The sequence below is a fragment of the Astatotilapia calliptera genome, chromosome 8 (genome assembly GCF_900246225.1).
Source record: "Astatotilapia calliptera chromosome 8, fAstCal1.2, whole genome shotgun sequence".
In the NCBI taxonomy this organism is placed as follows: domain Eukaryota; kingdom Metazoa; phylum Chordata; class Actinopteri; order Cichliformes; family Cichlidae; genus Astatotilapia; species Astatotilapia calliptera.
Genome location: NC_039309.1, coordinates 12,712,731 through 12,738,830, shown reverse-complemented (window position 1 = coordinate 12,738,830; position 26,100 = coordinate 12,712,731). Strand labels below are relative to the sequence as shown.

Sequence of the window (26,100 nt, the reverse complement as noted above, 5' to 3'; positions counted from 1 at the left end):
ATTTGTCACGTCCACAATTACACCCACTCGGTTTCTTACTTTGGATAATGATGCAAACTCCTTTTTGCATTTTGAGGTGATGTTGGCAGTGGAAGGTAGGAATCTTTATCATTTTAGCCATGAGTCTGATAAATGCTGGCAGAAGACATTATGAGATGCAATCACAACAGCTTTTTAAAATACATGATATACTTGCTGTGTACCTAAAAAGCACCGCTAACTGTAGGTAACACAAGCTTTTGGTATCACTATGTTAGTGAAAAGTTATAAACGTAATTTTAAGTGGAGAGAGTCTTTAATATATCTTTACATTTTAGCAATATTTTCTTTCTCACGAGAGCAAAATATAACTAATATGATAGACTTTGAAAAGATGTCTTCTTGTAAAGTCGATCGAACTCACTCTGGAGCAGGACACAGTACATTATGCGTCTGCAGTACACAGCAATAGAGCAACTGAAAGAAAAACCAGATTGTCAGCAGCAGTGATTCTGTGAGCGAGTCAGGGATGAGATGGCTAAAGAAAAGGCTAGGTGGAGAGGATAGGCAGCTGGCCAGAATGACACTGAGATTTGTGTTCAACATGCCAAAAAGGGTTGGCACTGCCACTCGCTGACTCACACCCCAGCCTCACTGGGAGTATAGAGACAATAGACTCCCAAACACGTGGTGTAAGGGCCAAGTGACCCACTCTGACACAAATACCTGCCTTTTAGTTTAAACAGGTGCCCACGGCTCTTTAGGTTTTGAGAAAGAGATGGAGAGATATAATGCTGCATATAAACATTTGCTTAATTCATTTATTAGACCACCTGTAATAAAAACAGGAAATGCAAACATTTTCAGAGGTTTCTGAACATTTGTGTTCAGAACTGAGACATATATTGCTATTTATTAAACAAAAAACAATCTGAATTCACGTGTTGATACCCAAATTTGAGACGGCACACTGGACTTCAAGCACAACATTTAGCCAGTAAAACTAGTTCATCTATTCAGAAATACAAGTATCTTACTAAAAAAAATAATGTGCTTTACCATTTTTTAGGATTTTGTAAAACAGTAAATTTGAACATTTGTGGTTACCGATAAATGTTAGATTTGAGTATTAGTGCATTAGTATGTGCTCAGCACATAGTATAGGATTAACCATCACAGAATCATTAAAATTTTCATTTTGGGCCGATGTGATATAAGCCTTCCACTGTGTGGTGGTCAAACAAATTTGTTAAGCACTATACAAGAGAAAAAGTATAATGAGTCTGACTCTTAGAGCTTGTTAATGATTCTGTGTGTTTATGTGGTCCTGGGTTCTTTGACCCAGCGCTTTGGGTTTTTGGGCTGTTCTTAGTCCTTTGTTAACAGTTTTCTTATTTGTGATTTGTGTAATTGTGTTTCTGGATTATCCATTTTGGGGTTTTTTGTGTTATCATAAAATAGATTTAAGTCCTTGAGGCTACATTGTGTTTTACCTGCCCTCTGTTCCCTGTCAAGTCTTAGAGTCTCTGTGTGGTGTTTTTCTGTCTTGTTACTTCCTGTTTTTATTTTGATAGTCATTTGTCTCCGGTGCCATGTTTTAGTTTTACCTCACCACCTCTTGTTATCTGATTTAGTTCAGCTGTGTCTCTCAGATGTCTCCACTCTGCCCCAATTGCTATTCTGTGTTTGCAGAGTTGCTGTCTGCCTTTGTTTTATTGTTTGTTAGGCTTCTTTGGATTCTGCAATTAATTTTCTGCTATGGACTCAATAGTCCAGCTAAATAAATGTTGATTTTGTTTGTTTGTTTGTTTATTGCTTTTTGCCTCAGAAGTCTACATTTAGGTCCTCTTCTGCCACTCATGACAGTATAGACTAGTATTACAGTCACTTAACTGAGTCATGTGCATATTTCATCCTGATTTCTCACTGTAAACAGCTCTTAAAAAAGGGAAAGCACACAGTGAAATGCATAGTGACACGGTGGCTATGAACTGTAGATGTACCTTCACTTCCTTCCTTTTTGCTGATGTTTCACAAGCGACACAGTTTTACAGCCGCTTACTTCAGTTTGCCTCAGCATTACTTGAAAACTTGATGCAGTTAGGGAAAATTTCCTCAGCACAGCATTTTAAAAAGACCTGCAAAGCTACACAACCATAAATTTTTCCCTCAAAGCATGTTATGCCATGAAGGAAACGTGATTCTGCTCGCCGTTGTTTTTCGGTCAAAGCAAGAATGATTACTTTACTATCGGACAGAAAATGAAATTGCAAACGGCTGATGAACTTGCATAAGCGGTTTGAATAATGGAATTCGCATCAACAAATTAATCCACAGCTTTCATGCTTCAGTTGCAGCAACTTGCCTAAGAAAAGCGGTTAAATTCAATTTCACTTGCAGCCCATTCAGTTACCCTTTCTCAACAGAACAATTAATATTCAGTGATGCTGATCTACATCTCTGCACACACAAATATGTAAATTACTGGCACAGTGAAACCACTGCAACATGGAGAAAAATTAAGAATATTCTTGATAAATATAAAACTCTTTTTTTGGCGGGTTACGCTCAGTACTGATAAAATGATTCAGCCTATAAGCTGCTGCATACTCCAAACAGTATAATCTGGACTTTGTCTGCAGCTCTTATTGTGCTATAATAACATCCCTAGTTAAGGATGCAGCATAAATAAATCTCTCTCTTCTCCTCCATCTTTCCTTTGACTTCTTACTTCTTTTCATCCTCTTCTAACCCCTTCTCCTCCTCCATTGCCTCCAAAAGCTGACTGTGTGCAGCTATAAAGCTTAACTAACTGGCAAATGACTGCCTCCCTCTTGCTTGCTTATCTACAGGATAAGCTGGGAGGTTATTTCCATGCTATACAGCTCATCAACAGTCGTGAACTGCAGCTCTTCCTTGTGTGCTCGAGGGTAAACCGCAGTTTGCTGAAGTCATCTCCTGCACCTTATGTGTCTTACACACCTGAAATTGAAGGAATCTGCTACAACTGGGAAGAAAAGAAAATGATGCACAGTGCTGCATAACAGCAAGTGAGACAGATGAGCCTGACTGCAGCACACGAAGACAGGCAAGGAGTCCAAAAGAAACCAAAAGTAGAGCCACTGAAGGAGAGAGGGATGGTGTAGGATGAGCTACAGGAAGAAACCAAACAGACGTGGGAACTCAAAAGGAGAGGAGAGTGAATTTTTAATCATATTATGTAGAACAGAATAATGGTGGAATTAGAAATGAAATTAATTATGAGTACTACAGGATCAGGAGTGAAGAGAATCAGCAGAACATGAAATCTGGCCAGCATCCTTTCTGGGCTGCAAAGATTCTTAGCACCCCAGGCTGCAATCAGCTACAGTGGCACTAGCTTAACAACAACATCAGAATGCTAACAATTGGCAGGTAATTTGTATCTTGTCATTAAGCTTTTGGCTGGTGGTGGTGCTGCAGAGTAAAAGAATAAAGCTCCAGGGGACACAAAATAGTATCTAATCATCCAGGTGTAGTTTCCCCTGTCAGTGCATCAAGCCAAACAACGAAACAACACTTACTGCTTAAGAGACAGAGTGTTAAAGTGGACACCAGGGTTATATTTAACCTTGGTTGCAGCCAGGGACAGCACAAAAGTGATCCCCTTAAGCTGATTTTTAGTTTTAGTGTCCTTATATCCCCCCAAGTTATTGGTTCTGTTACTAGGTAGGTAACAGAAGCTAGCTGATGTAAGTCTATTGACCGCAACCAGCCAACCAAGACGGTGACGTAAAGCTCCAAACTTACAGAAGAAGTCACTAAACATGTTTTTAAAACTTTGTGTATCTGGATTTGAGAAATAAGTGGTGAAAGTTAGTGTTATGTCTATGTCAGTTTTTGAGAGCAGGGTTCAGTGGTGTAAATGAGCCTTTTTACATTTGGTGTTTTCACTATAAGCATATAGATTCGGTCAGGACAACCTGCTGAAGTTCAAACTGAGCATCAAAATGGATAAAAAAAAAAGGGTGATTTTAGTGACGTTAAGTGTAGCATGGTTTAATTTTTCAGAAACTGCTGCTGAGATTTTTCCACATAATAATCACAAAGGAGAAAGAATGGTATGCATGTTGAAGCCTCACCAAATTTAAGAACAAAAGACTGGAAAAACATTGCCTGGTCTACATCAGTGTTTAATATTTAGTTGGTAGGGTAAGAATCTAGTGTTAACAAGATGAAAGCGTGGATCCATTGTAGTTTGTATCAGTGGTTCAGGCTCCAGGTGGTTTGATGGTGTGGTGGATAGTTTCTTGTCACAATTTGACTCCTTTAGTACAGATTAAGCATTTGTTAAACACCACAGTCTGAGTATTGTTGCTGACCGCGTCTGTCCCTTTATGACCACTCTGTACCGATCTTCTGATGGCTGCTTCCAGCAGGATAACACACCATGTCACAAAGCTCAAATAATCTCAAACTGGTTTCTGGAACATGACTATGAGTTCAATGTACTCAAATGACCTCCACAGTCACCAGATCTCAATCCAATAGATCACATTTGGATTGTGGTGAATAGGAGATTCACATCACAGATGTGCAGCCAACAAATCTGCAGTAACTTTCAGTAAGTTTCAGCACTTTGATGAATCAAATCACTTCATCATTTTGCTGATATTCTACAAAATCAATAAGACATATTCCTGTATGGATGGAAAAAATATCTTTTTAACCTTTGCCTCCCCTCATGTCTCAAATGACACATGAAACCAAGTTTTGATACAAACCTTTTAGCAAGCTGATCCTCTGAAACATTACCTCACTTTTCCTTGGGTTTGCTGACTGGGCTGTTTTTTGAAGATTTTTTTCCCCCCCAGAAGCCAGTGCTAAACTTTATAGCTTCCACAAATTAATAGGGTTATTTTATGATTTAAAAAAATGATTTAGAAAAAGAATAAGAAAAAACGCTATTGTCAACCATGTGCACCTTGATTGGCTTCACATTCCTGTCTATGTCCCCAGTGCCCCATCTGAAGGGCCCCAAAGCAAAGTCATCTGATCCTTTGTACTGTATATTTGCAAAGGATAAATGCAGAGTGTCATATGCAGCTAAGTACCCTACGACACCACAGCAGGAGGTTGCTTGAATGTCATTACTGCCAATGTGGTTTATCATGTCCTTGTGAATAATAAAGGAATCAAGTCTTTCTGCTATTGAGCTGCAGCACAGTCTGTTCCTCTTCTGTCTCAGCTTTCAGAAGCACCTATTTGCATCTTTTCTTCATGACTGCTAGGAATTTGACTTGTGTTTTTTTTTTTTTTTTACATTTTGGCTTCAAAACTAAACAAAACTGTGAGATGCATTTATTTTCACCTTATTTAATTCAGTGTATGTAGAGACATGTTGTAGAGACAGTTTGCTGATAGCCTTAAACACAGTTTATATATTTAGTCATGGGAATCAATGTAAATCATTGCATTTACACCAAAAGAGAAAACAGCATCCTAAAACGATATGTTGAATGTGTGCCCTCATTATGGGAACAGTAGCCCAGAGCTGAACTCCTTTTTGAGCCTCTAAAGTGGCATTTTCAGTCAAAGTTTTTATAATCAACATTCTCATTTCTACCAGGCCATCTTTTCGCCATCCTCCAGCTGCGAGCTTCTCTCCATTCCTCCCTTTGTGGCTCTTTGACTTTATATTCCCTACCAACCTTTTGAAACTGCTGATCTGCCTTTTTTCTCCAGCACAGCTAATTTCTCTATTGTTGACCCTGTCACTCACACTTTCTGACTGCTTGGAATATATCCACATATTTCCTTTTCTTCCCATAATCCTCTCATTCTGTGCAAAGTCTTTTATCGTCTCTCGGGCACAAGCCTGATGTTGACTAAAGGTCCGTGCAATGTTACTGGAATATGTCTGTGAAGGTTCTCAGTCAGTTTTTCCAAGCTCCTTTGACTGCAATGTTACTGGAAGGTTTAGAACTGGTCATGTGACACATAATATTTATTTATATTTCTCCTCTATTAATTGATTACTTTGGCATGAACAATCCCATTCTTCAGTGCAATGTAGATACAAATTTAAAGTCCTGACAATTTCAAATTTTATTACAGAGTACTCAGCAACCCAACATTTCAGACTGCCCCATTTTTTAAAGTCTAATTTAGCAAACACATTTTTGAGCTGTGCTGGAAGTTTGCTACTATGGATGGTGATGTTGGTCTGACCACAACTTTAGTCTTGGGTGATCACCTTGCTTTATATGTAGCTCCATCAGAAAATGGGTACATTGTGATTATAAAGAGACGGACATGGTCAGCAACAATACTCAGCTAGGCTGTGTTTAAGTAATGCTCAGTTGATAATAAGGGGCCCAAAGCGTGCCAAGAAAATATTTCCCACACCATTACGCCACCCTCTTTTTCAGACCATTCACTTTAAACCCTCGAGACCAACAACTGTGCCACATTCAAAGTCCCTTCAGTCACTATTCTTCCTCATTCTGATGCTCAGTTTGAACTTCAGCAGGCCATCTACATGTATAAGTTCATGGAGTTGAGCTACCATCTTATTGGTTGATTAGATATTTGCTTTACTGAGTACACCTCAGCTGCTTGTTAAAGACTGTATGTCTTACATCTAATCATTTCACAAAGACAAAGCAGAAAATGCAATGACGAAAAAAAGAACGCACAGTGGCCATTTAATCTCTTTAGATTAAATGTCCACTGTGCATACAGTGATACACAGACGTTGCTTTGATTTAAATGTATCTGGAGCTACAAAGTCATACTACTTTATAGCACCAAATCAAAAAACTACACCAACTCATTCTGGCATATCTGTACTGTTAGGTCTTAATGCCGGTTAGTTTCCTAATAAGATTGCCTCAACACAAGTATTTTTTGCTGATATTAAACATGACAGTATAAACATCTCTTAGTTCTGTCAATTTGGAGGCTCAAAATGAGCCCATTGTGAGCAAAGAAAAACCCTTTAGTTGCACTCTGAATCTACAAATCATCCTTTATAATACCTGTGAATAAAGATGTGAAAATCCATTTAACCTCCACACATTACCTTTGGGAAAATGACTCATTATAACGCACCCTGTAATTCTGCAGCCAGAAATAGAGCCTGATACACTGCTGCCATCTAGTGCCACATAGGGTTCACATGTGAAATTTTTATTCCAACCTTCAAAAACAATTCCAGTTATAAAAAATAACTGCATGTCTCTTTTACTCCACCATCAGCATCATCATCATCATCATTATCAGTTACAGTCTTTTTACCTTCACTAATTTACTCGTTAACAATTTAAAATGTATCAAAAATCTACAAATTTGAAGGTTTTGTGAAAAACAAGGCAAGTAAATGCTGTACCTTTCTGTCTTTACAATAACTTCCAATAGATGTCATACTGTATAATAGCAACCCATTGTTTTTTATGACAGAAGCAGAATGTACATGGATTACATGGATAAAGAAATGGGGAAACGTACTAAAAAAAATAAAAACATCTGACATCACAGGAAAGACAAAAATGGTTAATTTCTCAATTCGGAGGTGGCTTTTTATGTGTAGTGTTCACATTCACATACACCTGGCATCCTAACCACCCCGACATCATACATCGGTATTCATACAGTAAAATACAAAACTAAAATACAGCTTTAACAGTTCAATGATCAGCTACAGAGCTTTAATATTCCTATATCCAGCTCTAATCTGCAGCTTGATTGAAATAAATAGAAGTTTACTTTACGTTTTAAAAGGAATGGGTTAAAATTTGACAACAAATGAGTGAAATCAAAGCACTTTCTACATCAAATTAAAGGTTGCCGGTGAGGGCTGAGTCCATGAGGTCATCATCTTCATTTCTCATATACATTGGGCTCGGCCGGGAAGGCCGATCTGAACTTAACATGGACAAAGATGAATCTGAAGCTGAGATGGGAGACCTTGACCAACTGTCCGATTTTATTGGATGAGAAGACGGCCCCATTGACATAGATTTCTTTTTCTCTTTGTCCCTGTCCCGTTCTCGGTCTCTGTCCCTCTCCCGTTCCCTCTCCTTCTGCTTCTTTTTCTCCTTCTTGTGTTTCTTATGTTTCTCACCTGAGCTAAGGGGAATAGAGCTCATGTAGTCCTGGGGAGGAAGTGGGCGCATGGTCTGGTCATCGTCCGAGCTGGGGCTGTTCTGGTGAGACTTTTCAGCCACTGAGCTGCTTCCTGACTCGCTCTCACTATCCTGGTTAAGTGGGGTATATCCTGGTGAGCGGCTGTGACTGGGGGAGGAGCGGTCATGTTTGGGAGTCGAGCCACTGAAGAGTGGAGAAGCTTTCAGGCTAGAAATCTGAGGACGCATATTGTCACCAGATCCTTCTCCTGCTTTCTGTAGGGTCACTTTAGCCTTGATACTTGGAGAGCCACCGTCTGGTTTGCTAATTATAATCTTGGCCAAAGCAGTCGAACCTACCCCACCTGTTTTTGGGTCCATCAACTTTTTATCCCCACTGCTCCCCCCTGACACTGACACTTTTGCCTTTGCCTCTTTATCAGACTTTTCCCGCTTATAGTCACCACTTTGAGAGGATGAGACATGCTTGGATGGTGCCATGTTTGAAGGCCCACTGGGAACATTTCCAGACCCACCGCCAGGAGTAGATGACGAACCAGCTCCCCCTACTGGTGGCCCTACCTCACAACCATCCTCCCCTACTCCTCCTCCTCCAACACTCTTCAGCTTGTCTATGACTGCTGTTAGAGAGGGTTTCTTGTTACGGCTAGGAGACTTTCCTTTGGCGTTTGGGTTATTTGCATTATTCTGGCCAGCCCCTCCACCACTGCCACCTCCACCCCCACTTGCACTGCCTCCTCCACCACCTCCACCACCTCCACCACTTCCCCCTCCACCACTGCCATACTGAGACTGAGAGCCTCCTGAGAAGCCAACTGAACCTGAAGATGACGAGGAACTGGAGGATGATGAAGAAGATGAAGAACCAGATGAAGAGCTTCCCCCAGCTGGTTTCTGTGAGCTCATGCCTCCACCAGAAGAAGACTTGGACCCTCCGGAGCTGCCACCTCCTGAGCCCATGGGGGATTTGGCCTTGGAAGAAGGTGGAGTTCCTGGAACCTGGGACTGCTGCATCTTCATAGGGGAGGATAATTTTTCACCAGAGCTACTGGAACGAGAATGGGAAGGTGAAATGTTGGGCTTTATGTTGGGATTCATAAGTGAACCAGGAGGCTTGCCCCCCTGAGGCTTAACTTTATTACTACTTCCTATTCCTCCGCCAGTACCTCCAGGCCCAGACAGGCCATGTTTGGTGATTGGTGAAGATCCTGGCTTGCCAACACCCATCCCTTGGGAGGAGCCTTTAGACTGGGATGGCCCACTTCCTCCACTCCCTGGTTTGGAGCTGTTGCCTTGTGTCATGGAGCCTTCCTTGGATTTGATCTTTCCAGAGGACGATGAGTGTGAATGATGGCTTTTGCTGCTGCTGGTTCCTCCAGTTCCTCCTGTGCTGCTTGTGGCTGAACTGCTGGAGGTGTATCCACTATGGGAAGAGGTTTTGCCCCCAGTTATGGTCCCTTTGGGGATCTGAATAGTGATTTTGGGAATTGGAGGTGTGGCACCTCCAGGGGGGGTTTGTGACCGTCCTGAGCTACCAGGAGACTTGGAACCGCCTCCACTTATGCTGCTACCAGAGCCTGAGCCACCACTAGGTGGTGTATAAGGCCGTCCCCCTGAGCTGTGAGAAGGGGATTTTCCATCAGGATCGAGCTTTTTGCGTTTGGGAGGTTTATCTTTAGATTTTCCCTCACTGGATGGCGTCCTGCTACGCTTCACCTGTTTTCCCTCTGTTGAGCTGCTCCCGATTCCCATCCCAGAACTGCTCCCACCGCTGCCCCCATTCTCATCTTTTGGCCGCATGAGAACCTGTTGTTGTTTAACTTTTGGTTCACCAGATGCTCCTCCAAGGCCCATGCTCAAAAGGGGGCTCTGGGACCCTCCACCATGTGTGTCTCCTAAATCAGGAGCTTGTCCCAGAAGTGGTTTACCACTACCACTGTTGCCTCCAAACACCATCCCAATATCAAAAGGCTCCTTTAGTGAAGGCTCTGGAGTGCTCTGTCCATGTGGAGTAGGATTTTGAGGCGTTCCTGATGGGGTATTCTGCTGGCTACCTCCCCCAAAACTCTTGACAAGGTCCATGTCTCCATCAGCACTTGGAGAACTGTCATCAAAGTAGCTCTGGGAGAAACCATGGCCTGAGGTAAGAAGGTCAGGGTTGAAGTCCGCGGCATCAGGGAAGAAGTTGGTAGAAGAAGAGTCACTGGTGGGAGTGGTAACAGTTCCGGCCGCCTCAGCAATCAGGTCAGCGGGGTCTGTGAAGGGATTCTCATTGCTGTTGGTATTGAAAATATCTGCTGAGTCAAACACTGCACTACCCTGACCTGAACTCGAAGAGTCACGGATAGGGGTACCTAGTGCGCCTCCATCCTCCCCACCGCTGCCCATTAGATGCTGCCCATGGCTCCCACCACTGCCTTTGCCAGTTTGTTCAGGTAAATCTGACAAGATTTCTGTGATATCAGGTCCAATACTATCAGAGCTGGAGAGACGGACCATACGAGGTGGTACGGTACCTGGTGGCTGCTGTTGCTGAGACTGGACATGAGACTGTGAATAAGGCATGCTGGGACCAGATGGTGGTGTTCCACACTGGCTTGGTGCAGGAGTAATGCTATGGGGCGTGTCTAAGCCATCACTGGTCAGGTTAACATCATAGATAGAATTCTGAGATGCGTCCACATCCATAGAGAGGAGCTCACGGTGGAAATCATCCTCGTGAGTGACTTGATGGTGCTGGTGGTGCTGTGGCATGGAAGATGACTGTTGAGATTTCATGCCTAAGCTACCGCCTCCAACACCAGCAGCTGTTCCAGGCAGCATGCCACCCTTTTCATTCCCCCGTGGGCGCTTCTTTTTTCCCTTCGTGCTACCTCCAGGGCAGGTTCCGCCCATGCCTTCTGTCCGTGGAGAACCAGAAGAATTCTGTCTCTCTAATGGACTAGACCCATACAGGGAAGCAAAATCTTGAGTGGGATTGTCTTTCAACAAGTTCATCAGCATGGGGTGATTCTTGGTGTTGCTGGCAGGGGAAGATGTTGGAGGTGGAGTTTGGTGGGGCTGTGGTGCATTCTGGGAGCTGGGACTAGAACCCACACTTCCAGTTATCTGTAACAGACTTGTTAGTATGGGATTTTGTGTGACTTTGCTATAGTCATCTGAATGGCCTTGACCTTGCTGCTGTTGTTGCTGCATCTGTTGCTGGCTAGCCACAGCTCCTGGGGTTAGGCACTCTCCTCCTTGAGCTTGCCTGTCAGTTCGGGACATCCCATACAGAGAAGTGATTGGACCTGTAAAATTGGGCCCTCCTCCAGTAGGTGTGTTGCCCCCTGTAAGCCCAGGCAGTCCCATGGGATTAGATCCATCAGCTGTTACCATATTATAGGTGGGACTGCCAGAGGGTGGAAGGTTGTTTTTCACCATAGTCTCCACGGTTTGTGCAATTAGGGAAAGGGCTGGAGTGTCTGCTTGAATGGTTTCTGCTTTCCTTCGAATTGCTCTCATGGTTACAGGGATGGACATGCATCTACAAGAGGAAGGAAACAATTACCAACCATGTACTAAACTGTGCATAACCACACAGTTATGGTGTTATGGTGAGTATCTCACCTCTGGACCACTTTGGTGATGAATTCATCAGTGCAGATTAGAGCATCTGACACTCCTTTATATAGCTTGCAGGATACCTGTCTGGAGTCAATCACCTCCATCACCACTAAAGGAAAAAGATCACATAGAATAGAGTTACACAAAAAACAAAAGATATTCCAGCAGATTAACACATGAACCCCTTTAGACTGCAATCTACTCCAAAGCTAAAAGTGTAAAGTGGCTGCCTGCTAATCAACCTTGAAGTGACTTAGAGGATTTTTTTTTTCAGTCAACATTTTATATTAGCCAACAGTGAAAAGACAGACAGCAAACATAGGTTTGAGATAAAGGTTCAACATGCTGCAGTCATGTGTTGAGTCCTCCAGTTAAAATAATAAATACCAGTTTAGCTGAACTTTAACGCAATGGCAATTTTATAAAAACTTTGCAATTGTTGGTTTTGTGTTTCTGGGCAATGAGTTGGGGAAACCTTTATATACTCAACCAAAGATAATTTACCATGTAAAAAAACAGTTCTCTGTAAAACCACTATACAATCAGAAAAGACCAATTTCCCACATAATTAATTAATATCAACCACTCCAACAGTGTCACATCAATTTCAGTAGTCAGAACTTCTGACTTAAAAATGAATATATGAAATATAAACAAATTAAAGTTCAACTTCAAGCTCTCTATCAGGATTTCAAGTATTTGTAGCAAGTGACTACTGGGGAGAAAAAAAAAGTAGTATAAAGACATTTGTGTCAAATCCACTTGTTACAAAACATCATGTTTGCTGTGATGTTTTTTTAAATGCATCTATCTTAGTGAAACACCTTTATTCCCCGAAACCTCCCAAAAAAAAGAAAGAAAAAAAAAAAAAAAGAGAAAAAGTATGTGCTTACCACAGACCAGGGACTCATTCACTGGATGCTGGAAAGAAACGCTGAAACTTGAGTCAGTAAGAGGACACACCTCAAACTGCAGCAGGCCTGCACTGTCTGAAATAACAATGACACTTATTATAAGTAATTTAATATGATAGAAAACAGAGCACATGTTAATAAGATAAATACAGGAAATCAGAAGCCACCTACCTTCTTTGATAGAAGTCCGCTTCACACAGCTGCCAATCAAGGTGTTATAGGCTGCCTGATGCCGAATGATATCCAACAAGAATGGTACTTGTGCCGGGTGGCGGAAGGGGATCTTGGACACCAGTGCTCCTTGAAGAGATCGACCATCTTGCACTGGAGCATCGCCATTCAGGAAGTAACAGTGCTGCTGATCAGGTAACACCTTAGACAGCAAAATAGAAGTTTTCAGATACTTCCAATGACAGAAATTGTGATAATTGTGATATATAAATACAAGTAATGGAGACAATTCTAAAGCCAAAAGAAGAGGTTGGGGGTAACCACCGAGGGTGGACAGACCTTTAACTAAACCAAATAATGTGCAAGTTGAAAGATTCTAGAGATTTACAACACATCGCTGATATTTGTGGAGGCAAGTAATGTCTGCTCACAGAATAAAAGTGCATGTTGTGTGGGGGTGGAGGCTGGGAGCTGCCCTCCTCAAGACGTTGGAGCTGGCTCTGGACAATTAACTGGTAGAGAGGTGACAAGATTGGTGGGGTCTCAAACACTGGGATGGCTGGGGGAAAAATTGACAGAGATTAAGGTTAAACCGTTCAAATAAAGAATAATATTTTCTATGTGTGTTAATGAATAGTGAATACAACATGCATTAGGTAAACTCACAAGTAGCATTGCCCATCCTCTGGATAAAAGAGAGTGAAAAGGGTGTGGGTTGGTTCATCTTAAGGAAAAAACAAGCTGGCAGGTCCACACAGTTGGAGTTGGTCACAGTGGAAAAGGAAGGTGTCCTAAAATAAAGAGAAAAAAATCAATTACCCATGATAACTGCCTAATATTTGCAAGAGTGGTGAATTTGTAAACAATTCCCAGTATAGCATAATTGCAGGTTTTACACAGATTAGAGTTGCTCACTGGAGGACTTTGTAAACACTGGTGAACATGTTCTTACCCCTTGTTGTCAACAGGGTGGGATCCTGTGATCAGTGGAGCAATTGGGAGCTTATAGACAGAGGAGGTTCCTTCAATTGTAACAGAGACACTGACACCCAGAGAGCGCGGCACTGTAACAACAAGCATCCAGTAAGTTACATAGGTCGTGACTGGTAGATGATTCTTGATAAGGTCATCAATGCCCTGCATGCACTTGCCATTGTTGTCCATTAGGTTGAGCTGTGTGCCTGTTCCCTCTTCAAATATGTCATAAGGGGACACATAGCACTGGAGAGAAACAAGGTGACCACCACTTCTGGCTGTCAGCAAGCCCACACTCCCATGCAGAATAGTTTCTACTGTATTAGCATTGGTAGCTAACCTAAAAAACATAAAAACAAAGAAGACTGCATTAAAATAGAGATGATCAAATTAAGTGCTTCGGTCATAATTATTAATTTATACAATTTAGGCAAATGTACAGAGATACAGTCTCTTATAATAAGAGGTGACCCTTGCGATCTTTAACAATAGGTGTCCCAACACCTCATAAAATTAGTGTACTTAGTCTTTTAACAGTACCACAGGTTCAAACTGATTAAATCTTCAGGGATTTATTATTTAACATGCATTTTCTAGAAGCACATACATATAGCATACAACCAAAGTCCTCAGAAATGTGATGAATATGAAAAGTCCAAAGATCCCAAAGGCAACTTAAACAGTAAATCAAAGACTTATTGAACTTACCTAAACATGTGCATCATCTTTGTAAGATCAAGCTCCAAAGACTGGAGTGCTATGTACATCTTGGTTTTCAGTTTACTGATACACAGAAAGGAAATATTATTAGACATATGAAAACAATATTCAGAGATGTATGGCATATGCATCTTATAAAAAAAATAATATCACTAATCTGGTCTTTGATTGCTTTCTTTTCAGCTCTCCTGTCTCTCAGCAGTTAAAAAGCCTAAATACATTACATATTCATAACTCAACAATTTAAGAAAAGATAATTTTCATAATCTGGAAGATAGCACATGTAAATTCAATTTTATACGTGGAACGAAATATCTACTCGTGCTTTTAGATAAGCCTAAACCAAACGTCAAAGCCTGCAAGCCTACTTACTTGTCTCCAGGAAGCTTGTATAAATCAACAAGTCCCTTGAGATGTTTAGAAAACTCTTCAAAGTTCTTTTCCCTGTTAAAAAGAAAACAAAAGTGGCTCAATCAGCTATTAAACAGGAATCTCTAACAGGTAACTGCAATTTTAACTTTTAATCATTAACAGAAATGAAACACCATGCACTACAGGTTTGTCTCTTATCATCCACAAGAGTTTCAATTACACATGTGCTTTCTACTCACCTTAAATGCTGAAAAAGCTCAGGACAACTCTGTGACCAAAAATTAAATGCAAAAAAAGATTACTGAATCTTCACTAGTGGAATTAGATTAATGTAATTTGCCTCTCCCAGTCACACAAGCCTAGAGACCAGTTGGCAACCCACGGCAACCACTGGTTGTAAGGGAAAATATGTGTATTCCAAACGGTTGCCAAAGATTCCTGGCACTGCGCTTTATTGGAAACCTCCTTGTGATTGGTTAGTTTTTTTCCTAGCAGGTGGAGGTTGCAATGGTGCACTGAATGGTCTCTAGACCTGTGTTACCAAGGCCTTCTATTACTAATTTATGGAACTACATAGTGATTAGACTGACCGTGGGGCTTTCTCCTTGATGAGCCACTTTAACATCCACTAGCTGGCCACTGGTGTCTAGCTGCACCTCCACATAAAACATGTCCATTGTGATGTAGCACTCCGTTCCAGAGGGACTCAGGTGGGAGCCCAGCCTGCATAAACAAGACAAAAAAAATTGACAAAATAATGCTATGACGTTTCTATACTCCATTTCCTGTTGTGCTTTAGCTAAAACAGTTTTAGTATATTGGAATGGATAAATGCCATCAAAACTGTAAAATAAAGAACATCATGCAATGTGTTGTATGTAGCCCTCCTAACCAATAAAGAAGCTCATTCTCATTTGAAATATTAAACTAAAGGTTTTTCAACCTAAGCACTGAAAGCTTCCACTGCTTTCAGTGCTTAGGTTTACCGGCCTCAGTAACTGTAAGAGACTCACATGTTTTGTCGAGCAATGGATTCCAGACGATCTGTCATGGAGGGAAGTGATGAGACTGAAAAAGAAAGCAGTTTGTTTTTCTAAACAAAAAGGTCAACTCGCTCTCCCTTATGTTTCAATCAACTGACGTCCTCACCTTTCAAAGCTCTCTGCAGGGTCTCCAGACAGTTGAGCAGGAGCTGGTGACCTGCTGCATTCATCACACCGCGTTTCTCCTGGGACACATTATGTGGAAAGAAAGAGAAAGTTCATAAAACAAAAAATGTGCTTAATCAACAAGATCTAAAATTTGTTTTCCACCTGCTCCACTGGGTTCAAGAATGTAAATTCATTACAGCTTTACTTATCCAGAAGCTAAGTTACTGAAGAATATACCTTTTATGCAATTATATGTTTAATGACATTAAATGTGTTCTCTGTTGTGATTACTTGTTACATTGTGACCTGATGTGGGATTGTTAAGTAAATAGATGGGTCATGATGGGTATTGTGTGTGTTTATAATGTTGTTAAGGCCTTCTAAAACTGGTATATTATACCACTGTAGAATATATTGTATGACTTTCCCCTTAAAGTCTTTCTAAGTCATGAAAACACTTGGTTTTTTTGTAGAGCTAAACTGCACCACTAGGTGGTGCCTATTACTGTTTCAAGAAATGGAGTTGAGGATGTTTTTCGCTTTCTATTCACAAAGGCACCACAGATTTTATCATAAGGGCCTTGCTGCAGATGCCTCTTTCCTGCCTTTACTGATGTAAAATAATGCTTTTGAAATTTGTACAAATAACTTGTAGAAAGGTCTCTCTCTCACCATAGCCTGACGAACAACCTTGCAGGTCTCCTGCCATGGCCGGGAAGCATTGTGTTTGGCATGAAGCCTCTCCAGCAGAGCAGCCATGCGACTCTGCTTCTCTGCTTCTAAATAAAAAAGAAATACATGCATTTAGATAACTTTTAAGCAAATTTCATACACTTATTCTGTTCTGCATTTTAAAAGAGGTTTATGATCTTTTTTGCCACCCAGAATAACCATATTTATGTAATAAAAGTACTTAAACTAGAACAAGACAAAGTTTTTTACTATTCCTCTAGGCAAAAACTAATTTCATCAAACAAACACATTTTTTTGTCAGTTTAACAGCTGCAGTTTGAGTTGCTGTTAAGCTATATTGTATATCTTTATGGGCGTTTCTATTATCCTTATTATTCTGAGAAAAACACAACCACAAACTATACTGTTTAGAAATAATTTTGGTTAATCCACACCTGTGTGAAAGGCTATACAAAAACTTCCCGTTCAAACTTCTATGTGGCATTTGTCTAAGAAGTGGTAAACATTGTAAAGCTACATGTGGTAACTTCAATGTTTTAAGGCAATAAAAACAACAAAACAAAACTTAAAGAAATAAAATATCAACTTAACACACACAAACACATTTTTTTTAGTGTAACTTTATGAGGAAAAAAAAGTTTTGTGCGTGTTTTTGAATGTAGATCAGCAGGAATCCCAAAAAGTGGATTCTGTTCTGAATGTAGCATTTTCAGCGGGAGAAGCAGTTTGTCACTCATCCACGTGACTTCTTCAGTCTCAGCTGACTGCAGGTTTCCTCAACCTTACAAAAAGTACATTTGTTTAATGACATGACCACTAATCAAAGACCATTGATCAATGATAGATAGATAGATAGATAGATAGATAGATAGATAGATAGATAGATAGATAGATAGATAGATAGATCTCAGCCAATCCTGGTGGACCAAGGTCTAATAGTGTTGTAGGCATTATCATCATTTACGTATTTCAAACAAATTGGAAGCCAAATGTGTACTGTAACAAATATAAGTATAAAAATACTTTCTTTCCTCTATATTTTCAAGAGTGACCTGAGAGCATGACAACAACATCATTATCATCATCTATGTCCCACTTGTACTATTTGTGTTCCAGGCAGATGTCTCACGTAGGTAGGCGACTGGCATGATTTTTATACATTAGCTGGTTGGTAGGATTTGTCAGCTCTTTGGAAAAATAACAAAAAGAACAAAAAAAACAACAACTTTTAATAAAAGTTTTGGGATCCTTTTACCAGACTGTTAGTCTAGGATGTCTAGTGTTGTCAAAACATGTCGATAATGAGCTATTACAATGTTGCAGCTTATTACACAGTTTGCCAAACTGATGGACAGACTGGCATTTTTTGCTCTACACACTGAATAGGTAAGCAAAACTTCTGTGGTGTTTATATTTTCAGAGCCTTGTTTTGCACGACCTACCTATCATCAGTGTTTGCAGAAAGTTGACGTTAGCAAGTTGCTAACGTTAGCCGTTAGCTGATTACAGATAGGCAACTAACGTGACTTTAAGCGCACCAAAAAATAACACCAATCCTTGTACAGATAAGCCGCACTTATCAATCTGGAGTTATTGTGTGTATATGGTACCCACAGATGGATTTCAAATCTATAAAACATACGGAAAAAGCAGCAGTACTCGCCAACATAGTGGGCTGATTTAGCAGTTAGCCATTGATAGCCCAAGTCCCAAAATAAATTATCAGTAAAGCAACGAAAAATAAAGCACGAGTCGCGTTCTTACCCGTTACTTCTTCGGTTTTAACCCGATCGCCATGAGTCTGATTTCCTCCCTGCTGAACTGAAACAGAAAGTTCCCTCGCAGGGCTGCAGCTCTGCATAGAAACACCAGGCCCCGTCGCCATTGTACCCCCCTGCTCCACTTCGACTTCCCCGCTTCAGGTTCCTAGCATCCCTTCCGGGCTTCCGTACTACTAACTCGTCATAGCAAGAGAGGAACAGCGATTTTTTTTTTCTCTTGGGTGAGTCCTTTCTCTATTTGTGTGTATTCTCCAGACTTTTTTTTATTTTTTTTAATTTTATGTATCAATTTTGTTTGCATGTTTGTGTGTATATATAACATACACGAGCACATTTAAAATAGTATAAACATTTTAAGGTTCCGACTTTCCATTTTGCACGTTGTAACAATTACTTTGGGTTATTTATCACAACGTTTCCAGGAGAAACGAAACAGCTGCCTTTATCGCTTCAAAAATAAAAGCCTTTTCAGCTTATAGTAAGACAGTGTCAAAATTAATACTGCAGATGGCGTACGGTCGCTGTGAGTAAATGATTCATGATTTGCCAACAGCAACTAACAGGCAAAATCCAAAGGAAGGTTGAAATAATCATGTAAATAATGCACTACATTACTAATGGTTTTTTGTTTGTTTGTTTGTTTGTTTGTTCCTACTGTTGCCCTCTACTATAAAGCAGTCAGAGAAATAGGCCGTTTAATCAAGCAGTAGATTAAAAAAAAAAAAAGATTAAAGAGCAAAAGCATCCATGCCTTGCACACACAAGCACATACTACAGGCACACACCTGAGCCTATTGTACAGCTGAGCCTGTGGCAGAGTGCTCTCTAGGGAGGATTTTCCCACCAACCATTATGACCTGCCTAAGAGGAAAGCACGGGGTGTGTGCGTGAATAGGATTCATGTGCATTTGTGCATATGCAAAGATGTATTTGTGAACATGGGTAGGCTATAAAGCAGTATGCACACAAACACAGGAGATAGCTATAGACAGCAGTGGAAATGGAGTGGGACCAGATTGGCATCGTCTGAGACAGTAGACAGACCCACAGATAGACATGAGAAAAGAGGGGAGGTGCCGCTGTGTAATTGATGTGCCCACCAGGAGCTTTAGCTGGCTGCCTGGCATGGAAGAGGAGTTGGGCACTGCTGCCAAGACAGCAGTAGGAAAAAGGAAAAGGAGGCACGGGCCTTAGGGAGCACAGTAGCAGGCTGAAACCATGCCCATCAATCAGAGGCTAGTTCACCTTGCCATGCCAAGCGGGACCTCCCTCTGTGCCGAGGGATGGCGTGGCACAGGGAGTGAGGCTGGCACCGGTGTTAAACCTTCCCTAATCCTCCTGGTGGGTGTATCAGTGCCACGTCCGAATGGCAGCAGAGTGGGCAGAGCCAGGCATGAGAAAAAAAGAGAAAGTTCAACCCCTGTGCTGAGAAACGCTTCTCTGCATGTTGTTAACATGATGGAAAAATGTTCACATTGTCTCAACTACAAAATGAATGCCACAGTGGCTAAAGAAAACCCCAAAGTAAAACAACAACAACAGCAGTAAAAAAAAAAAAAAAATCTAAGAACTGTCACATTAATCAGAAAAGGTATTATCTCATGAGGCATTATTGGCAGTACATTTTTGACACAATAATACACATTACAAATTTTACATTTAGGCCAAATTTACATTGCTTCTTTGCACATTTTGAGTCCTCCGATCCATTTATTATCACATTTTATTATTTTATGAATAGATAAAACATACACACACACACATGTGAACACATACATACGCTCCAAGTGCACTGCTATGCAACATTTCTACACACTTTAAATGTTTAGGTGCTCGTTCATCATATGGCACCATTAGGGTGTAGCCTAACAGAGCCCCAAAATCATTTCGCAGCTTGACAACTACACAGAATATACAACCAAAGTCACGAAGAACTTTCTTCAGCAAGACAAACAAGGAGTCCTGCAACAGATGGTATGACCTCCACAAAACACTGGTCTCAACATCACTGAGTCAGGGTGGAACTGAATAAAGAAGCAGAAGCTAATGAGACAGCCTAAATCAACAGAAGATACTTACCTTGGCACATGCTTAAAGGCAAATGTTAGACATACCCATTAATCCGATTCAGCTTTTTTCTGCTTTCCGCATTCGGTGCAAAGATGTGTCATTATTTTAAAAGAAACCTGATTTTACATCCAGTACACAAAAGATTTGCATAATATGTGTGTATGCATACATATAATATACATATTATATGTATGCATACACCTACATATAGGCTGTATGTGTGGGGTGGTGAACATATATATACTGTATGTCAACCACTAATTTTCAGTGTTTTTACATTTTGTATATTTTCACAGTGTTGTTGTGTAGAACATCTCCTTATACACATGTATTTGATTTCCTCTGCATGTTTCCAGCTTTAACACAGGGGATGAAGATGTGTGAACAGCTTGGCAACCTTATTGAGCGCTTTGAAGTTAACTACCCTCCTTCTTTTTTTCCCTACAGCCTCTCTTGGTGAACTCTCATATTACCTGCAATGAATAAAGATAAATTATTTGATGCATGCATGCCTCCTTGAAAATTCATAGCCATCAGACAAATTAAGCATACAATGCAATCAGCGCACTTTCTATATGGTTTGGCGGTGGGTTTAGAAGCGGCCTTATTAAGATGCTCTTGTACAAATGTGCCAGACAAAAAAGGAATCAACTGAGCTTTTTGCTTTCCACCTATCGTACAAGTTTGAGATCAGTGAGCCTGAAGGCTGGAAGCAGTCCAGAAAACAGTGAAGCATTATCAGGACACAGTTTCTGCTTCTTTGGCACCGAGTGCCTTGAAGTGCTCGGGCAGCTGGGAAGACTAGAGGGGGGAGGGTGGTGAGGGAAGAGTAAGAGACAAGGAGCGGGAGAGAGAAAGGAGGGGTTAGCCCTATAGGACCATTTGTGATGAGGCTCATTTGCACAACGGCACTTAATTGGCTACAACAATTAATTAATGTGTTGGAAAGTTGGCACAAAAAGTTCATTTAAGAGGGTTTTAATAAGCAATTAGGGAGAAGTAACCAGTGAGGTAGAAGCAAGCGCAAAAAATAGACGTAAAAAACTCTAAATGTATAAACTTCCAACTAGGTCTTTTTGGGAATAATGTGCCATATCTGGAAAGCAGGATGCGGTTTGCTATTATGGGTAGTTATGACGCATCCCATTGTGAGCGCTGATGACATTAAAATACATTATTTTTACCCCATACTTTTATAACCCCACATGTTAATGGCACCCACTTTCCAAAAACAGCATTGTCTCCTCTCCCCTTCATTCTCCCTCCCACTGTCTGCCTCCCTCTCTCTCATTCTCACTCTGTGTATGAAATATCGCATGACTAATGAGTGGAGCAGGTTGAAATCCTGGGGAAGATGTCCTTGGAAGACGAATGCATTTTCAGCAGAATAATTAACTTAATTAACAAATTCACATGCATATTCATCAGCCTATTAATGTCTCCTCTGTGCGGCTTGATGAGCAGTGGGGTAATAACCATCTCATTTGCATAGCCTGTTCACACGACTCTCCGTTTAAAGACAAAATAAGGAAAGGAAGAGCGCGGGAGGAAGAAGGAAGAGAGAAACTGGAAAAGGAGATGACACGTAGAAAACAAGGGAGAGGCTCAGCAGGGTAACACGCAGAGGTGAGGCAGTGATGCAGCCTGGTTGGAAATAGGCAAACATTTATATTTTGACTGATAGGTGACATGAGGAGTGGTGACAAAAATGAGCCCAGATGAAGGGGCTTTCTCATCCCTCCAGTCAACCTTGTAGCTTCCCTCTCCTCATCACCACTTCCTAGCATTAATGCCTTAACATTATATCTCCTCAAAGCTGCAGCAAGTGCGCTTTTGCTTTTTAATGACCCTCTTAGTCTCATAGTGAAGTCACAGTACACTAATACTAGGGTTCAGATGTTTATCTGCGGATAGTGAACTGCTCGTCCGTCATTCGGTGGAAACACATGATCATATCAGCATGCCCTCTCCGTGCCTCTCTCCCTCTCTGTCTGCCTCATTCTCTCCTTGCTACGGTCTCTCTGGGGGAATCTTCTTGGCATTGCTCCACTCCTTTCTTCTCCACTGCCAGGCTGCTGCTGCCGTCTCTACTCTGCTACCACTGTCTGCACACAACCTGGTGCTCCTAGCAACGCCACCTCTCTCGCATACACTCCACATGGCAGTCCGATTGGCATGTGTGTTTGCACCAAGCACGCACACACACACCTCGTGTTTGACGAAGGTTTATCGCCGCTCTTATGTTTGTTTGTCGTATCGTAAATCCTTTGTCCACAGTGTGAAAGCTCACTGTTTATTCTGCCACTTCAAAAGAAAACAAAATTAAAAATGTCAATTTCAATAAACCCTCTTTCTCTCTCGACTTCTGATTGGCTGCCGGTTTGGAATAATTGAACTTGTTTCAAGCACATGCCGCCTTGAACAGTGTTCTTTACTAAATCATGTGAGACAACTCTATTACTTCTCAATGATTACAATCATTTTACCTTTTCAAATGCATAATATTTTTAATCATGATGACTTACTGACATTTCTACAGGTTGTATGATACTTTACGGTTTACAGCTTCATCCTAAACTTAGCTTTTGTTTAGTCTTTTTAAAATGTTATTCTGGTTTTTTTTTTCACCTCCAGCAGATTAATTGTGTGTACTTGGAAATTGATTCGTCACTCAGTCACTTCTTATGGTAACAGAGACCGTTAAGAGGAGTTTCACGTTTCTCTGTCATTTCACTTCAAACAAATCTAAAGCACCTGATTTCACATCAGACACTGAGGAGAAATCAGTGTCTGATATCACATGACGCATCACTGTTAGATTGCAACATGCAACCAACTACTTTTCCACAAAATTTGTGGGATTTTACTTCATTTATTTATTGTCAGTTTTATTTTTTTGTATTCGCCACATTATGCTCTGATGCTGGTTGCATGTAATTCTCTGGCTTCTCTTCCGTCTGCTCTCCTTAGCATTTATATGAGCATGCACAAATGTGCGTACACATAAATTTAGAAAGCTCCTAGTCCCATTTGGGATTGTTTTGGAAGCTGACAAGTTTCTTTCTTGTATTCGAACACTCTAACATGTCTCTCTGTGAAGCATGTAATTAATCAAATTAATATGTGTGTCATAACGTAGATCTATTCTTTTGTGTTGACCGAATTTTAGGGTTTATTTCCACCTTTTAATTTTCAGTACTCTCAGTCACTTCAGTGCTCTGTTCATATGCAAAGCGTCATGGATGAAATCCTCTGACTGAGGAAACATTTCCATTTATTTATTTATTTTTATTTTGCTTGTGTCATATTTACTTGTTTTTGACATTGTTTAAATTTTGCTGTTTTGTGTTGGGTTTCTCCTGCATAGAGCAACACGTGCAGTTATCTCTGTTGTTGTTTGCTCTATGCTATATGTCTTTTACTGGAGCTGATACCACACACAGATATTTTTTGCTGGAGCATATAGCACCCTACACACTTCAACTGGTGGAGCTGCGGAATTGGAGATAAAAAGTTATTCCTCCTCAATTAGAAGCATTTAAAAAGTATCGGTACAAAACTCTTTACACATGTAGCAGTTTATACTATGAGATTTTTTCCCCCCCACAGCATGTGAGAATGTTTTTTTTTTCCTAATTGATTTTCTCACTTCCCACTCACACTGCAGTTTTTGATCTGGCTGCCTGTACAACTAACTTGGCGCAAGGGACTCAAAGGGTACCAGCTAATGGTTTGACACTGATAACCATAAAATGACCATGAAATCTTAGAATTTGCTGAGTTTTGTTTATTTCAGAGTAAAATTTTCTACTCACATTCGTAAAGAAAACAACTATAAGACACGCGACTGTTCTTAGGTACTTGAATCTGTGTCCTTCCTTATGAGATGGTTTAGCTGTCACGTCATTCCACTTCTGTTGCTTTCATAATTTTTATCAGCATGTTAAGTTATGTTTCTTCATTTTGTGCATTATGACTGTCTGGGGGAAAACATTATCTTGCTATAATACAATTACTCCCTTTTGATTAAAGATTGAACACAGTTGCAAGAGAGTTTTAGATTTCCTTTTGTAAAATATCTCTTACACTTTTTAAGTCAGCTTGGAGGATGCCGACAAGCGGTGCAAGCTGTTGTGTTCATATAGTTGTGAGAGGGAGAGCCAGGATGGGCAATTGAGATACAGAGCATTAGCCAGTGTCAGGAGAAAATTAAAGGCCAGATCGCTTTCTTAATCAGAGCACAAGCACTGCGTTAAGAAGGAATTAGGTCGACAGCTGCTGTTTAGCTGCTTACCTTGCTCCCGCTTTCTCCTTTCCTCATATATGTACACATGTTTTTCACACTCTTATTGTCATTCTCCTTTTTATTTCACTCTTTATGCTCTAAAGCTTTTTCCTTAGTCATTGTTTTGTACATTTCCTCCTGGCCTGTCACTTTTTGTTGCCCTGTCTCTCTGGCTCCCCTTCCATATTTAATCTTTTCACCCCACACGAGAGCTGCGCTTTGGCCGCTTGTCAGCACCGGACACAATCTCAGTCAAAAGTAAAAATAACCTGATTTTGTTTTTTAGAAGAGAAGAGAAGAGAAGAGAAGAGAAGAGAAGAGAAGAGAAGAGAAGAGAAGAGAAGAGAAGAGAAGAGAAGAGAAGAGAAGAGAAGAGAAGCATGATGGATAGAGGTGGTTTTTGGTTCCGTTCCAGGAGGCTCAGTAGTCTCCCTGTGGCTGATGGATGAGTTGTCATAGTTGAGTTCTTCTACATACACCTGAGATGAATGGACAAACAGCAGTGGCTCTTTCCTTGTCTATCCATCTTCCTCTGTTTAGGTACCTTCTGCTGTCCACACTTGTCCCCTACATCCGCCCATGCAAAGGGCTTTTCAGATATTGGTTTTTCAAAATGAATGTCTAATTATAGACTCGAGAAGACAATACTTGTGTGTTTGCCAAGCTTGTTGCTGCAATGATGAAAATAATTCAAAAGTGCAAGAAATGTAACAGTTGGATTTTTGTTTTATTTATTTAAAAAAACAGACATTGTAGAAATTGTTCATACAAAGCTTTCAAAGAACCTGCAATACAGCATGTTAGCACACTGACTGGAATGTTTATGTTAAAAAGCCAATATCAGATCTGTGCCAAATCAGTATGTCAGTCTAAATGGTTTACCGAAACATGCATATTAAATTCCAGCCCATTTTTCCAGCTCCCGTAGAAATAGGGTGGACTGGTCACTGAGGTCAGGAGTCATGCCACTTTCTGATTTGGCAAATGTGGCGTATAAATTTGAATTTGTTGCGTTAATCTGTGGAATCAGCTGGAATGACCCTTAGCCCGAGTGCCAGCATTTTACCAGGGATAACCAGAGCTCTTTACGCTGTGGAAATTATACCACAAAGTGGAAGGTTTTAACTGATTTTTTCAATTAACTTTCATTGCAATGCATTAGGTGCTAACAAAATTACATGAATTTTCATTTTTAATTATTTTGGTTAGAGAGAATTAATCAAATAACACTGTAAATTAATGCTGTTAGGACATTAG

At 40.6% G+C, this 26,100-nt stretch overlaps 1 protein-coding gene across 2 annotated transcripts; it reads right to left on the bottom strand.

Annotated features, from left to right (window-relative positions):
- Positions 1-7,111: 7,111 nt before the first annotated feature.
- Positions 7,112-18,687, bottom strand: med1 (mediator complex subunit 1). 2 transcript variants are annotated; one of them, XM_026178634.1, is made up of 16 exons: positions 18,472-18,687; positions 16,687-16,793; positions 16,013-16,091; positions 15,877-15,931; positions 15,454-15,586; positions 15,103-15,131; positions 14,864-14,935; positions 14,480-14,554; positions 13,948-14,111; positions 13,749-13,860; positions 13,463-13,587; positions 13,228-13,355; positions 12,797-12,998; positions 12,605-12,700; positions 11,715-11,820; positions 7,112-11,631 (listed from the first exon to the last, which is right to left on the bottom strand). In XM_026178634.1, exons 1-16 carry the CDS (start codon positions 18,590-18,592, stop codon positions 7,797-7,799), a joined length of 5,439 nt encoding a protein of 1,812 aa, XP_026034419.1. In that variant the 5' UTR covers positions 18,593-18,687; the 3' UTR covers positions 7,112-7,796. The 2 variants fall into 2 exon arrangements, with proteins under 2 accessions (XP_026034419.1, XP_026034420.1); XM_026178635.1 differs by having other exon boundaries at positions 16,687-16,790.
- Between the last annotated feature and the right edge of the window lie 7,413 nt (positions 18,688-26,100).